This window comes from Tubulanus polymorphus, chromosome 4, assembly GCF_964204645.1.
Source record: "Tubulanus polymorphus chromosome 4, tnTubPoly1.2, whole genome shotgun sequence".
NCBI lineage: Eukaryota > Metazoa > Nemertea > Palaeonemertea > Tubulaniformes > Tubulanidae > Tubulanus > Tubulanus polymorphus.
The window spans coordinates 12,514,172-12,529,221 of NC_134028.1; the positions used below are offsets into that span (position 1 = coordinate 12,514,172).

At 37.1% G+C, this 15,050-nt stretch overlaps 1 protein-coding gene and 1 long non-coding RNA gene across 2 annotated transcripts in view; one reads left to right on the forward strand and one right to left on the reverse strand.

Moving 5' to 3' along the window:
* The first annotated feature begins 2,086 nt into the window (after nt 1-2,086).
* Nucleotides 2,087-3,051, forward strand: LOC141904695 (uncharacterized). Its single transcript, XR_012619180.1, has 3 exons — nt 2,087-2,198; nt 2,272-2,801; nt 2,887-3,051. It is a non-coding gene; the product is annotated as an uncharacterized LOC141904695 (long non-coding RNA).
* A 1,085-nt stretch (nt 3,052-4,136) lies between these two features.
* Nucleotides 4,137-15,050, reverse strand: part of LOC141903569 (uncharacterized) — a 122,134-nt gene continuing 111,220 nt past the window's right edge. Inside the window, exon 17 of the mRNA XM_074791747.1 lies at nt 4,137-12,874. Coding sequence (XP_074647848.1) covers nt 12,752-12,874 — 123 coding nt within the window. The 3' untranslated portion in view covers nt 4,137-12,751. The remainder of the gene's footprint in view (nt 12,875-15,050) is intronic.

Sequence of the window (15,050 nt, forward strand, 5' to 3'; positions counted from 1 at the left end):
ATTGTGATATATAATTTATCATTACTTCCAGCATTAGAAGAATGAGATGGATTATCATTCGAATCAATAACAGATAATTTCTGTGGTTCATTTATATCAGTTAATTTCTTTTTCTTAGCTTTTTTTAACTCAGAAGATCTTTTACCCAAATCCCTTGCCCATTTAATTTGTTTTTCGGATCTAGGCTTCTTCTTAATATCATCTCTCATTTTAATTTTTGTTCTGATTCAATATCTTCTGATTTACTTTTATCTTTGTATTCTATAGGTTTGATGTTAGAAAATGTTATAACTCCAGTAGAAATTAATGTCATTATTTCACCTAATTGGAATGAAGCGTATCCAACCCTTTCCTGTAGTTCTGTCATAACTAAATAATCATTTTTTAAATCAGTATATAATGTATTTTCATGCTACAGTCTCATGGGTTGAAATATCCATAATTTCTGATTCCACATCCTTCTATATTCACTTTCCTGATTCAAATAGCAATTGTCTTCTTGTTACGCGTAGCATTTTGTTATCTAAAAGATAAATATCTAGCGTAGAATAAAACTAACTTGAAGTTGTAGTTGTCAAATATGAATTACAGCACTTAAACATGTTTAACCAGTTATTCACCAGCCTAACACTGTCTGCCGCGAAGGTAACTGGTGTTCTTTTAGGATGAAATTAATTAATTCTTTTCAACTGAAAGAGCGCGTTCGATCAATATTCAAATGAGGTACTCAACCATCAATACTCTATATTTCCTACAGTACATACCGATCATTGTCAACTGCACAAGGTATTTACTAAATACCAGTATATAACACACTCCTATCCGTTTCACCAAGAATCTTCACAGCGTTCACTGTGGGGGAAAGGAGATCGATCGCTGTGTCGCTTGAAGTGTTTATCGAGTTTTACGCGGCTTTAGGCCTACCGGTACTGAGCTTGACTGTCTCAAACAAACACACTATAATTGTTGCGTTTATTAACGCACTCATTGGATTGAACTTCAAAACAAAATTTACGATATTTAGGAGGGTAGTTATTCAATAGGCCTACGACCAATCTGTCCAGATGTTAGGCCTACGCATATACATAGGCCTACATAGGCTAGTAGCCTCTACTAGGTTAATGCTAAGTTCACTGTATAGGAGGAATCAGATTTATTAAAATGCATGTTAATTAATGATTAACCGGTTCTGACTTGCAACGATCAATCAAAATTATCAATTTTATTGCCAAAAATGAAGATTTTTTTGAAAATTTCGTCTGAGCAGACAGCTTTATAAGCCAGACTTTTCATTTGAGTTTTTTCATCATAAATGAAACTGGTATTTCATTAATTCCTAATGACTTAAGCCGGGTATATTTCCAATTGATTTTTTGCTCGTTTTATTCTGTTATTTATTGTTGCTAAGAATGCTTTTCTATCTCCCATTTATTATAGGAAAAAATTACTTGTGGTGATGAGTGGTGTGTCGCCCTCTCGCCCTCAGGTATGAAAACGTCATTTTCCAATTACTCATTGTCATATTGAGATATCTGATAAAAAACATGTACTTTGTTGTAATTTTAGTTTTGCTATCTACCTCCACTACTAAAGTCCAAGGGCATACGAAGCGTTACGGAGTACTGGTGTTTTAAGTTTACCAAACAAATCCACACTCAAAGACTATTCAAGCTTTTTCCGACCCCAGGAAGGTTTCCAGCCCCATGTATTTCAGGTACAAAGTGTGACATTTATGATGAGACTGGTTGCAGAAATATTCCTATAAATTTTCTATTGTTTTCAATAGTTGTAGACCATTGCTTCAAAACTGTCAAGCGAGAAGAGATATGCTGCTCCCATTCTTGATGAGATGAGCGTCAGAGGAGACCTGGTGTATGATCGGCGAGGTGGAGAAATAATTGGATTTGTAAATCCTCAAACGTGGAGTTTCGATGCATTAAATACTAATAACCATTTGATAACTAAAAATCTTTTACAACAACCAGTATCCGATTATGGAATGATTAACAAATTGTTCCAATATATTTTTTGCAGAAGAGTAAATCTGATGTATTAGTGTATTAGTGTTCATGATAGTCGGGATGAATAGCAATATCTAGTCATCCTTGGGCTACTTCCCTACGAAAAATGCTATTGCTGACACACTGTTCCCTCTATTATGGGAAGCAGTTATGTTGATTGAAATGCATGACCTGAAGGTAAAAAATATTTCCTTTCAGAGTATTGCCCTGATAATAGTGATTTAGGACTTATTTTGACTCTATTTAAAAGGTAGTTTCATGCACAAGTGATAAAGCTTCGCCCAACCAGCGACTTTACAGGATGCATGGTGATGGTGGAATGGTCTACCAAACACCTAACCCCTATGCGGACGAAGACCTTTTCTTTATATCGGATGCTCCTCACCTCATGAAGACGATCCAAAATAACTTGGAAAAATCAAAACCTGGAGGTAGGAGATTTTAGTGGGTACGTAAATCTCAATCCAACCATTTACATCGGATGCTCCTCACCTCATGAAGACGATCCAAAATAACTTGGAAAAATCAAAACCTGGAGGTAGGAAATTTTAGTGGGTACGTAAATCTTAATCCAACCTTTTACAAAGTGACATGGAATTGAGTGTAGGTTGATTTTATTTCTATCTTTAACTAGCGTTAATATCATCATACTGTTGTGTGCGAATTTTGTGTTTCAGAACAATGACCAACACTTGTTGTGGAGCTCCATATTCAATTTGTATTGAGATGATGCTTACAATGACCCCAGCTTCCAGAATGTCGGTTAAACTAGCTGTACAGGTAACTCGGTTTGTTAATTAATTAGAATGATTTCCCTTTTCATCACTGTTTTGAATATAAATCCCAGAAATGATTAAATTTCCAGGTTCTCAGTCGATCTGTTGGCTTAATGCTTTAAAATTATTATGGACCAGAAGTCAATGAACTATGTGACAGATCTCTTGACTGTCTTAATTCAAGATCGTTACAAGAGCACATACCTAAAAGAAAACCAGATCTAGCTCCGTATTATAAAGTTGATGATATAAGATTTGAGGTAATTCAATTTATTCATTTAGATATTGTAAATTTTTTCTTTTCGAATATATATATATATATATATATATATATATATATATATATATTCGAAAAGAAAAAATTTACAATATCTAAATGAATATATATATATATATATATATATATATATATATATATATATATATATATATATATATATATATATATATTCGAAAAGAAAAAATTTACAATATCTAAATGAATAAATTGAATTACCTCAAATCTTATATATATATATATAAATCAAATATATATATATATATATATATATATATTCTATGCATAAACATGTTGTTAATAAGTTGCTCTACAGCATATTTCCACTTACAGAATACTAGTAAAATTAGACAAATCTTGTCACCATGTCACTGCTGAATGCCTCTCTTCGGTAACCACCTGTCTCGATTATTGTACTTCTTTGCTATTTGATCTCCCAGATAATATTACATCTAAGCTACAGCGTGTTCAAAATTCTGCAGCTAGTGTCGTAACTCGCAACTCCAAATTCTGTCATATTACATCCATTCCTCAGGGCCTTCACTGGATCCCAATAAAATCTTGCACCAGTCTTAAGTCCTGATCTTAACATTTAAATCCCTATACGGTCTTGCACAATATTTACAGTAACTTGTGCAATGTAATACATCCCCTGGAGTTCGAGTAAAAAAGGCCCACAAACTACCCCTTGCTATTTGCTAGTGGGATGTGGCTGCACTGTAGATCTCAAGTACCAACCGGTGGGTTTTTGGAGCTTCATTCAATTCGGCCTTTGAGATCAAACTATCAACCCCTGCTAGTTATCTATGTGTTAATCCAGCTCAGTCAGACATAAAGCCTTTACTTACTCTGCTCCAGTACTGTGGATGATTTAGTCCAATGGCTAACTGTAGACCATTTTTTGATTAGTAGAACCCACGATCCTGTTCAGCAGGGTGCAGTTTATGGAGCAAAGACTTTTTTTTTGGTTATAAGTACTGGTATTGCTAGTGGAGCTCCAGTGATTACAGCATTAGCCATAAATAAATCAAAGAAATAAATCAAAAATAAATCAATTCCGAAGTGTTATGTCAATTTATTGAAATACTGTTCATGATTCTGTCTAGCTAGACGATTATATGCTGTTATCAAACTATCCACATGATCGTAATCTTGTCCCAAACATTCTGTAAAGAGCAGCAAAGCACAAACTAAAATCTATCCCAGTGGTTATGATCGCGGCATTTCCACTCTCAAAGAGCCAGTATCAACAACAATTTAATTGATACTGACAGCCGTAAGTGGTCAAACTCACCATGAGCATCCCTGACTCCCTGGACCCCAGCTGCTTGTTACTATAGTAACAGGCAAGAGTGAATAAAGAGCAAAACTTTTCGAAGCTTACACTAAGAAAATGAAGAAATTAGCAAGGAAAAATTAGTTTTGAAGTCTTGTTGCATTCAAGAGTGAATATTTTCCGAGGATACCAAAGTCAATGTTTACATTAGAAAGTGTCAGAACTAATTTTCAAGTTGAAACATTATATTTGGACGGTGTTTAAGCAAAATAGCAACACAGAACGTACGACTCATGAGATGATAATCAAATCCACAAATAGTCATTTGTTAACATATTTGCGCATGTCTAGCTTTGTAAAGCGCACTAAATAAGAAATTAATCCACGAAATTCCATGCTTAAATACATTTTACGTAATTCTCTTTGAAAATATACAAGAAAAAACCAAATCTAGAGGAATAAAGAGAAGTGAATGACCAGGATGGGAAAACTTTAGTATTATTAACTCTTGAATGTAGTAGTTGCCTGACCTCAGTTACTTGCAGGGTTGAGCACTTAGAAACCACAGGGTTCCAGATCTGTGATGATATGAACTGTTTGATGCACCGCGATCATAACCACTGGGATAGACTTTAGAACCTTTATCTACATGTCTGATAAGATATGTTTTCTGATAACAGTCAACCTTGGTTAATCTGTATCACTTGGGATTGGGATAAGGTCAGATGGAGACAGTCAGCACCATTTATTCTATTTCAAGCAAAAGCATTCTTACTGGTATCGCATATTGCATGGAAACATTTTTATCATATATGTATTTAATTATTACATTCACATTAAATTCAGGATATCAAAGTTTAATCGGGTGTTGTTGTCATTTGCTTATATCGCCATTGCATGTAGAAATCTCAGCTGCACACTACAATACAAAAATGTTCCTGACAGCTGATACGCACACATATGGTTATAATCTATTCATATGGAATAAACACTTATACGCTTTAACTGGGGATGGATTACCAAGGTTGCCTGTATAATGAAAAACCAAAAATAATTTGTTTTAAGTTTTCTGATGGTAAGCTTTAACTAATCCATCAGTTACATCACTTAAGAATTGTCAAATTTACAAAATATGGGAAAATATTTTACTTTTTAGAAATATGATATTAATGCCTAAGATAAAACAATGCATGGTGTATTTACATTATAACTCTCATTTCTTATTAATGTAGGGTATTAAACCCTAAAACATACGATCAACTAAACAACATACCGGTATTTGAGAGCTACTGTTGATGGCTCCCAGTTTGTGTGATAACAATCTGTATAATGGTATGAATAACCTGCCTGAGTCCTGAGGTATTTTCAACATATTTACTTTCTTGCAAGCAAATGGAGGATAGATATTTATTACCCATTTTTACTTGACTAAGTTGAAGTTGACTAATTATGAAAGGTGATTCCATAGTTAATACATCATGGTTCTTAAAAGGAAATAGTTATTCCCTTAACTTCATTCTGTGACAAATATGTCGAAATACACAGTAGAGTAAGCATATAAGACAAATGACTTCAGACAGCAAATCTGATTATCTGTTAAGTTATCTACTGTATTCCAATTTCCTGGGTCAACAGGGTTATATTCTTTACACCATATATTCTTTAAAACGTACATGCCTTTTTGTGATTGGTATATGCAAACTTTGTTTGATTTTTGTAAATGTGCAGGTTTACAAGAGGTCCAGGGACACCATGCTCTCTTGGTTAAATGCTTGACATTTCAGGATTCAACGTTTCTTGTTGATAGCAGGCATGGATCCAGACTGTCGAGCATGCAGCACGTGCGGTAGTCACAGTTTTCAAATGCCCTTGAAAAATTGTTGTTTCGGAAAAAATAAATAAAAGGGTACACAATTTGTGAGTCATAAGAAATAATTGCTTTTCTGTACTAGGCCTAAAGCAAAATCTAAATGAAAATTGAAAAAGGCAATCCAGGGCACTCTCATTTGCTGAAAAGGGGCACTATTCCAAAACTATTGATTAAACTTATAGAGCAACAATAATATGGGCTATTTTGCCAAAAATTCTAAAAAAGGCACTAGCAAATTGAATGCGAAGGCAAATTGAGTGGCATGATACAAATAATTGGCACTCAAGTGGCACTCGCTTGCAGGGCCTTTAAAGTTGCTGTAGTCATGGATAAAATACATGTACATTAACCATTAAGCATGAAACACCCCAATCACAGAACTTGTCAGGAAATAAAATTTTACATTTGATTGCGGTAACAAAATATGCATAGTTATAAGTATATGGAAATACCATGTTTTCCCCCTAATCAGTGCCCCCTAGTTAACATTTTGAAAAAAATTAATGAACTTGAAACTCTGATCATAGAGAATGTAATGAGCAACAATTTTGTTATTGATTGTGGTAACAAAATATGATTAGGTCAGGCATGCATGCATTGTCTGCTACCGGTGATCCTGTAATCCGGTACCACCTGTTCAGGGTCGGTCAAATGGCGACTTAACCGGTCCTCCCACCGACCGCAATGTAAGTGACGAGGGTGGCTAGACACCCTGAGGGAATGAAAATAATATCTTTATTAAAGGTGGATGAGCTCTCAGCGAGCCAAAGGCCATCTAGCAGCTTCTGGAGAGGAATTGGGTGCCGCATCACCCAAAGAAACCAGCATGAACATCAACTCATGCAGAATCATACCGGATCGGACAGGGCCCGGGTCAACAATGTCCGCACCTGTCATTCGCCAGGATGGAGGTGATAAGTATGCTACTGGTACTCCATATGCTACTAACAACAATCAGACTCACAAAATTGTCTTTTGGAATTGGAACATGGAATGTCCGTACCGCCACAGCAACAGGCAAGCTTGAAGAACTGGAGTATGAACTGAGATGATACAGTTGGTATGTAATTGGCTTATCGGAAGCGAGACTTGTTGGACAAGGTGAAATGTTTACAGAAGCAGGCCATAAAGTAGTTTTCAGCGGCCACGAGACAGCAATGGAGTCGCATTCATCATCCATAAAGATACTTGCTCTGCAGTCCTGGCAAACCAGCCTATATCAAGACTGGTTTATGTCACTTCATATCAGTGCAAAGCCTTTCAATTTTACGCTGATCCAGGTCTATGCACCTACATCTGATGCTCCTGATCAACAAACAGATGAGTTCTTCATTACCTAAGAAGTATTGATGAAAAAACCCAAGGCAAGATGTACCAGGTACTCATGATAACCGGCGACTGGAACGCAAAAATTGGTCCTGATGCCTATGACAGCTGGATTGGAGTAATTGGAAAACACGGCCTCAGCCAAACCTGGGCTTAAGCTCTTAGAATTTGCCAGATTCCACGAGTCCGAAAGCAACATGGCACTCTCGAAATGGTAAAACTCACAATTTCATCGACTATATCCTAATATCCAAAAGATTTGAAGGCAGCGTGAACCTTGCACGTTCTAGAACGTACCCTGTTGCAGACGTAGACAGTGATCATGACCTAGTTATGACCTCTCTGAGGATACGCGTCAAAGCACTGCCGAGGATTCCTGGTGGCAGAATATAGTACCACTAAGGATGAAGGATCCTGCTATCTGTGATGCATTCCAAGTCACAATCGGAAGCTGTTTCAATGCACTGCTTAAACGAAATCTAGACGATGAATGCCTGCAGAAACAAACAGCAGAAAACCTAAGACTGCTCAAGAATTTTTAGGAAACCAATGGAAAGTAAGGCAGTCCTGGGTAACCGCGGAAATGCTTCTGAAATGCCACAATCACAGGCTTGAAGGCAACCCGCTTTTGTTCACAAGATGATGCTGAAACTTACCGTATGTCGAAATATGAGGTCAAAGTGGAAGTTAAACGAGCCAAACAGAAGTGGATCGAGGATAAATGTAACTCTCAGAAGACAGTATGGGCAATGACACCACCTACAACATCATTTAGGGACACCAACACAAATACACCTAAAGGCTGGCTTATGTCGACAAGCAACCCTACCAACGCAACTGGGTTTATCGCCGATTAGCGGCAACTAGCGGCCTACGAGAGGCCGCCAGTTGCTGCTCTATCGGTTGGACATAAGCCGACTTGCAACGGCAACCCGACGCCTACCGACTCGTCGCAAGCCGTATCCGGCTAGTTGCCCATGTTCTACTACGGCCTACGGTAGGCGGACAGTTGCTTTCGATCGCAACCGACATAAGCTCATCTACAACGCGACGGAACTGAGCGCAGCAATTCCAGCCAATGAGAGAACGCATATACATAGTACAAATTATTACGGCTAGTTAGTGTCATTAGTATTTAGTCATTAACTTTCAAATTCCAAGCAGTTCCATACACAAACCAAACCTTCAGCACGGCAGATGATTGGACTGAAGATGTAGAAACGAAATTGGTAGAATTATGGTGTGAGTGGCCACCTTTATATGATGTCGCTAGCACATTGTATTCAAACGAGAATCAGAAAGAATAAGATCTTAAAGAAATAGCTTATCTACTGGAATTATACTTCCCAATTATTCAAAATAATCCAAATCTATTGTCAAAATGCTTATCACGTGATCATCAGTGGTCAGCTCAGTTGCCAGTAATCGTACCGACATAAGCAGGGAAGCAACTGGGCGGATCTCGTATCTCACTAGTCGGCCTCAGTTGCTGGGAATCGGAGCGCAGTCGACATAAGCTGGGCTGCAATCGCGGTCGCCGGCAGTTGCGTCGGTAGGAGTCGGTAGGCGTCGCGTCGCTTGTCGACATAAGCCAGCCTTAAAGCCTCTTGTGTCGAAGACAAGGATGGCAGAATTCTAAACAGACCAACAGACATTACAGGATGGTGGCATAATTACTGTCAATAGCTCTACAATTACCAGATATCAGCAGACAAGCAGATATTGGAGCACCTAAAGACAGATACGCTAGACAGTAATGCTGATGATCCACCGATACTTGAAGACAAGGTAGAAGCAGCAATCAAGAGTCTCAAAACTGGCAAGTCTCCTGGACCTGATAACATCCCAGCCGAATCACTGCAAGCAGGAGGAAAGTCTATCATTAAGGTTTACACCCGTGTGTGCAACCATATCTTCAGGACAGGAAACTGGCCAGATGACTGGACAACTTCGATCGTCATTCTCTTGCCCAAGAAAGGGAGCCTTAGAAAATGCCCGAACTATCACACTATCAGTCTTATTAGTCACCCTAGTAAAACTTCGCTGAATTGCTTTTGAGGCATCTTCAACCACAAGCCGAGGCACTGCTCGCAGAAGAACAAGGTCGTTTGACGACAGAGCAGATATCCAACCTGATGTATCCAAGGCTGATGTGTGAAAAATTCATCGAGCTTGGTAAACCAGTTTTTCACACTTTCGTGGACTACAAGAAATGTTTTGATCGAGTTTGGCATGAGGGTCTATGCGCAATGATCAGTCACGGTATAACTAATGCCATCAAGGCGCTGTTAAAGGCATCAAAAAGCATAGTTATGGTCGGAAGTGATTTCAGTGATTGTTTCCCTACAACAGTCGGTGTATGTCAAGGATGCTTATTATCACCTACACTGTCCAACATTCCTTGAACACATCATATCTCAAGCTCTGATACAAACAGACTTGCCTGTAAAGCTAGGAGGAAGAGAAATCAGCAACCTTCGTTTTGCAGATGACATTGATCTCTCAACACATCTTTTCTTGGTCAGGCTAACCAAGCAAAGAACCTAGACCTCCTGAGCAGACGACATGGCATGGACCTGGCATTGACCGTTGAGGGATACGTATGCATATAATACATCAACAAAATTTATCATAGTGTCTTCAAAATCTCCATTTAAGCAGCTTCAAATTTCCCAAAATAATTAGATTCCCTCAATGGATGGACGGACAATGTGAATGCAATAGCTCACTGGGACATAAGTCTAAATGGGCTAAAAACTGCTTGGTAGCCAAAAATCAGAATGAATCATAGGCAAGAGATTGGAAAAGACAGAAGCATGCGAGATACACTACCAGTTCACCAAATTTTGGCTGTAATGAGTTATGGATTACTGAAATATCAATGTTAGATAAGTGTAAATTTGAATGAATTTTTACATCGTGAAGTTCATCTGATGTCCATGTAGATGGCGCTGATGATGACAAAATAGGGGCTCCAGAGTGAATTATCGTCAGCGCGAACTCCTAAGCTAGATAGATATTTATGGTACCCAGCGTTTTAGTTATCCATGCTCCAATGGATATCCAAAAATGACCTTGAAACTCACCACAATTATACAACATGTCATGAGCTACAATTTTGCAATTTACAACAAAATATGTCCAGGTGCCAATATAATAAGGAAATACTAAGTAATTCTGCTATTCAAAGCCCCCTGGTGACCATACACAACAGCAAATAACCCTGAAACTCATTACAATTGTAGGATACATCATGAACAACAATTGCAATTGAACAAAATAAGCCTAGGTACCAACAAAGGGAAATACTGAGTAATTTTACTATTCAACGCCCCCTGGAGACCATGTCATGAGCTACAACTTTGCAATTGATTTTGGTTACAAAATATGCATAGGTACCAACAGAGCTGCCAACCTTGAAAAATCCTTTCATTAAAACTTTTTTTCATGGACAAGACACATTTCTCAGGGACATGGTGCCAGGGACGTATCATATATAGACTCGCACTTGGACAAAATTTTTCAGAAGAAAAAAATCAGGGACAATTTGATGACACTCAGGAACTCAATCAACAATTGGACAAACAAATGCATTTCTGAGCTTCTGAACACAACTTTTATTGAAAATTATTACAAGAATTGGCTAAAATAGAATGTTTGTGGTTGGTTTTGAAAATCTAGGGTCAATAGGACCCCAGGGTAAGAAAAAAAATGTTTTTACCCTCGACCGGGGCCGCCTGGGCCCTCCCGGAAGGTTTATTTCCATCTATTTATCTCCATAATATCCGCTGTGTATAGTATATTACATTATATGTCCAGCACAATGAGTCGGATGCCGCTGATAAAAATTTGTTTACATTAGCTGACCCCGATTCACCGGGGTGCGCTGGGCTAAATTTAGATCGTTTTCTACACGAGCATAGCTGGTGAATCATCACGTAACAAAATGTCAAGTGTTGCCAAGGCTACCTGGCATCGAGGCGTGACCTCATTCGTTTGTAGATGGTACATTGGGACAATTATTATATCAGATTGCACACTCGAGAAATCTCCTGGATTTTTCTCGATATATTAAAAATCAGGACAATTTAGTACTGTAGTAACATTTACTTAGTGTGCCATGTCTACGGGACAAGTCCCGGCGAAAACGGGACGGTTGGCAGCTCTGTACCAATATAAATAGACAAATTGTATATCATTCAATATTTAACTTCCCTGGTGGATAGAACAAAGAATTGGGTGATCCCAATTTCATGTCAGATGTATTTCATGACAGTGCTATGTATCAAGACTATAAGTTAGACCCTGTTGATATTTTCAGCAAAGAACTTTTCTCCGCCTACGAATGAGTACTGATGACACCAAGATGGCCGCCAATTGCAATACGCAATAGTCCGCTGCGACTAAAGTCCGAAGTCGGCTAAAACCAATTAAACTTATACTAATTATGTGTGTACAGTGTATGGCGCATTCCCTGCGATATCATACGAATAGATAATAGTCAATGCGTGCTTGGAAATTTGTAAACCTGTTATTTATTTTTCAAACCCATATATTTATGTATTAAAGTTCAGTGTTTAACAAAAAATAACATTTTGTACTGGTATGTGGGTTAGTTAACTATTGAATGAGATCATAATAAGTATTTTGATAAAGGATATCCGACTTAAGCATACTCTACTGCATATATCTGGACTTCAAGACAATGACAATAATTTACACTACCCAACCCAACAATATACACTGTATACAGTTCACAGTTCGAATATCATACACTAAATAAAAATATTCAACTCCTTGTTTTTATATACATATAAATCACAATTACACCAGACCCCAGTTTTAGATCAAACAAAACCCAGAACCTTTAATCAATAAAAATTCCATACATGTATATCCTGATAAAAGTTACAACCGATTTAATTCATTATTGTTCATTAGTTTCAATATCAATTCTACATTGTGAATATACAATACCTGTATAGCAGCCATCGCTTAATGATTTCTCTATATAAAAAATTGTAAAAATACAGTTTATATACAATTTACCATGAGGAACAAACCGGTGTCATCAAAATATTTCCTTCTTTGAATGAATTCATAAGTCCATTCTAGACTCAAATCTGAACATATTTCAAACCCGCATCCTGTGAAACAGAGTATTTAAATCACTGCACTTTTTACCATCCTAATTCGCTTAATAGTTCAATATCGACCATGATTGTCTTGTTGATGCTGAGAGCGACCATTAGCATGTTGTTGATAACTGTAAGATGATATCCGATAATTTCCGCCATTACGTGTGTAATCACGATGTGAAGACCATTGCTGCAATAAGAATTCAAATACATATATAGGCCTTTTAATCATCAATTATCAACATTGCCATCAAAAGGATCCATAGATGTGCAATAAGAACAAGAAAAAAAATATCTGGACTCGATGTCGGTCAGTGTGAGCTTTTCATATACATGCACAGATCAATACACCACATAGCAGCGAGTATATGTGACACGCTAGTATATACGTAACAGGGCACGTGTTCTTCCGAAATGAATACCTTTTCCAATGTATGGCCACAGAAGCTAAAATACCAGGACCGTAAAAAATCGCCGTTTCGTAAGTAGATCGTTTTGAATCCTAGATTTTACCGCTAAAATATTCAGACCTAGACCTATAGTTTGCTGTTAAGTATTTTCAGGTCACAAGAAATTACAATTAATTACAAATTCTATCAAACAGAAAACACAGCGCTCATCTTCTGCTATAAAAGTGTAAATAATTATTCATAAAGTGTATATTATGTCAAATGTGCACGCGCCAGCAAGCAGCGTTACAGAAACACTACATAGTTGTGTATATTGTACAAATGTGTGTGTAACGGTCTAATCATAGCACTCCGCGCGCACGTGGAGGCCTTATCTGTCAGTGAATGTTCGCTTACACTGCAATGTCAATCAAAACAATCACCGGGTATTAAAAGGAAACAATACCTATGGCGGATATGTGAAATAGTTATTTTCACACCAGCAATGAGCATTTGGAATTCGCACGTTTACAGCACCTAGTCCAATCAAACGTTTGCTATTTATGACTTTCCCATGAGGAGAGAATCCCACAATGATAATAAAAAGTCCGAAAATGAAACTTCGAGATAGTAGTTTATTTCAACGTTTCGACTATATCCTAATAGTCATCTTCAGGAATAATGAGATACTACAGAAATTATGAGATATATATACAATCCAGAGACAAAGAGACTAATTCAAGTAATCAGAGATGATACAAACTAAAGGAAAATTAACGTAGAAACAGTTACACGCTAAAATAGATTAAAGGAAAGCAAACTAAGGGGTGATTATAAACAACAATAGTGAGTATAAATATAAATGAAACTTAAAATCAGTAGTAAAAAGAAAGACAAACTAGGGGGCACTTAAATCCGACCTGTTTCTCCTATATATACTTTGTCGCAAACAGGAGAAACATAGGAGAAACAGGACGGAATCTTAATCAACGCATAAAAGAGCATAAATTAGATGTAAAAAACTTTAAACCTGAAAGCGGAGTTGCTAGTCATGTTTTTCAGACTTCACACAATTTTGATTTTGCTAATGCTGAATTAGTTTACCCTTGCAGCGATAAAACTAGAAGACATATTTTGGAATCTGCATTAATTATTGAAAATTCGAACAACGTTGTAAACCTTAACAATGGTTTTTCACCCCATAATAAACTTATATCAAAATTCCTCTGTAAACTGGTTAAACTCAACACTTGATTTCCCCTTTGATTATTTGTTATTTGTTCTCTCATCAATTTCGTCTCTGACTTAACTTGTATTCACCTTTGTTTTAATTTAAGTGCCCCCTAGTTTGTCTTTCTTTTTACTACTGATTTTAAGTTTCATTTATATTTATACTCACTATTGTTGTTTATAATCACCCCTTAGTTTGCTTTCCTTTAATCTATTTTAGCGTGTAACTGTTTCTACGTTAATTTTCCTTTAGTTTGTATCATCTCTGATTACTTGAATTAGTCTCTTTGTCTCTGGATTGTATATATATCTCATAATTTCTGTAGTATCTCATTATTCCTGAAGATGACTATTAGGATATAGTCGAAACGTTGAAATAAACTACTATCTCGAAGTTTCATTTTCGGACTTTTTATTATCATTGTGGGATTCTCTCCTCATCGCGTCAACACGGATATTGTGTTCTACCTATCGTGATGATGACTTTCCCATAATCATTTTAGTAGTGCCGGAATTCGCCGTATATCCCAGAAACAGCCAATCACATTCACTTGTAGAGACGACGCCCCCAATCGAGGTCATTATATCAAGGTCATTTTATAGGCAAAAGCTAAGAATTTTCCCGCCAAAACAGTTTTTCGTAGAATTTTAACTAAGTTGGCCTTGTCATCGACGGAGGTTCGCCATGTCTTCAATGGCATCGATTATACGTCGTTTAGGCCGAGAACCAATAAAACATATGCTCAC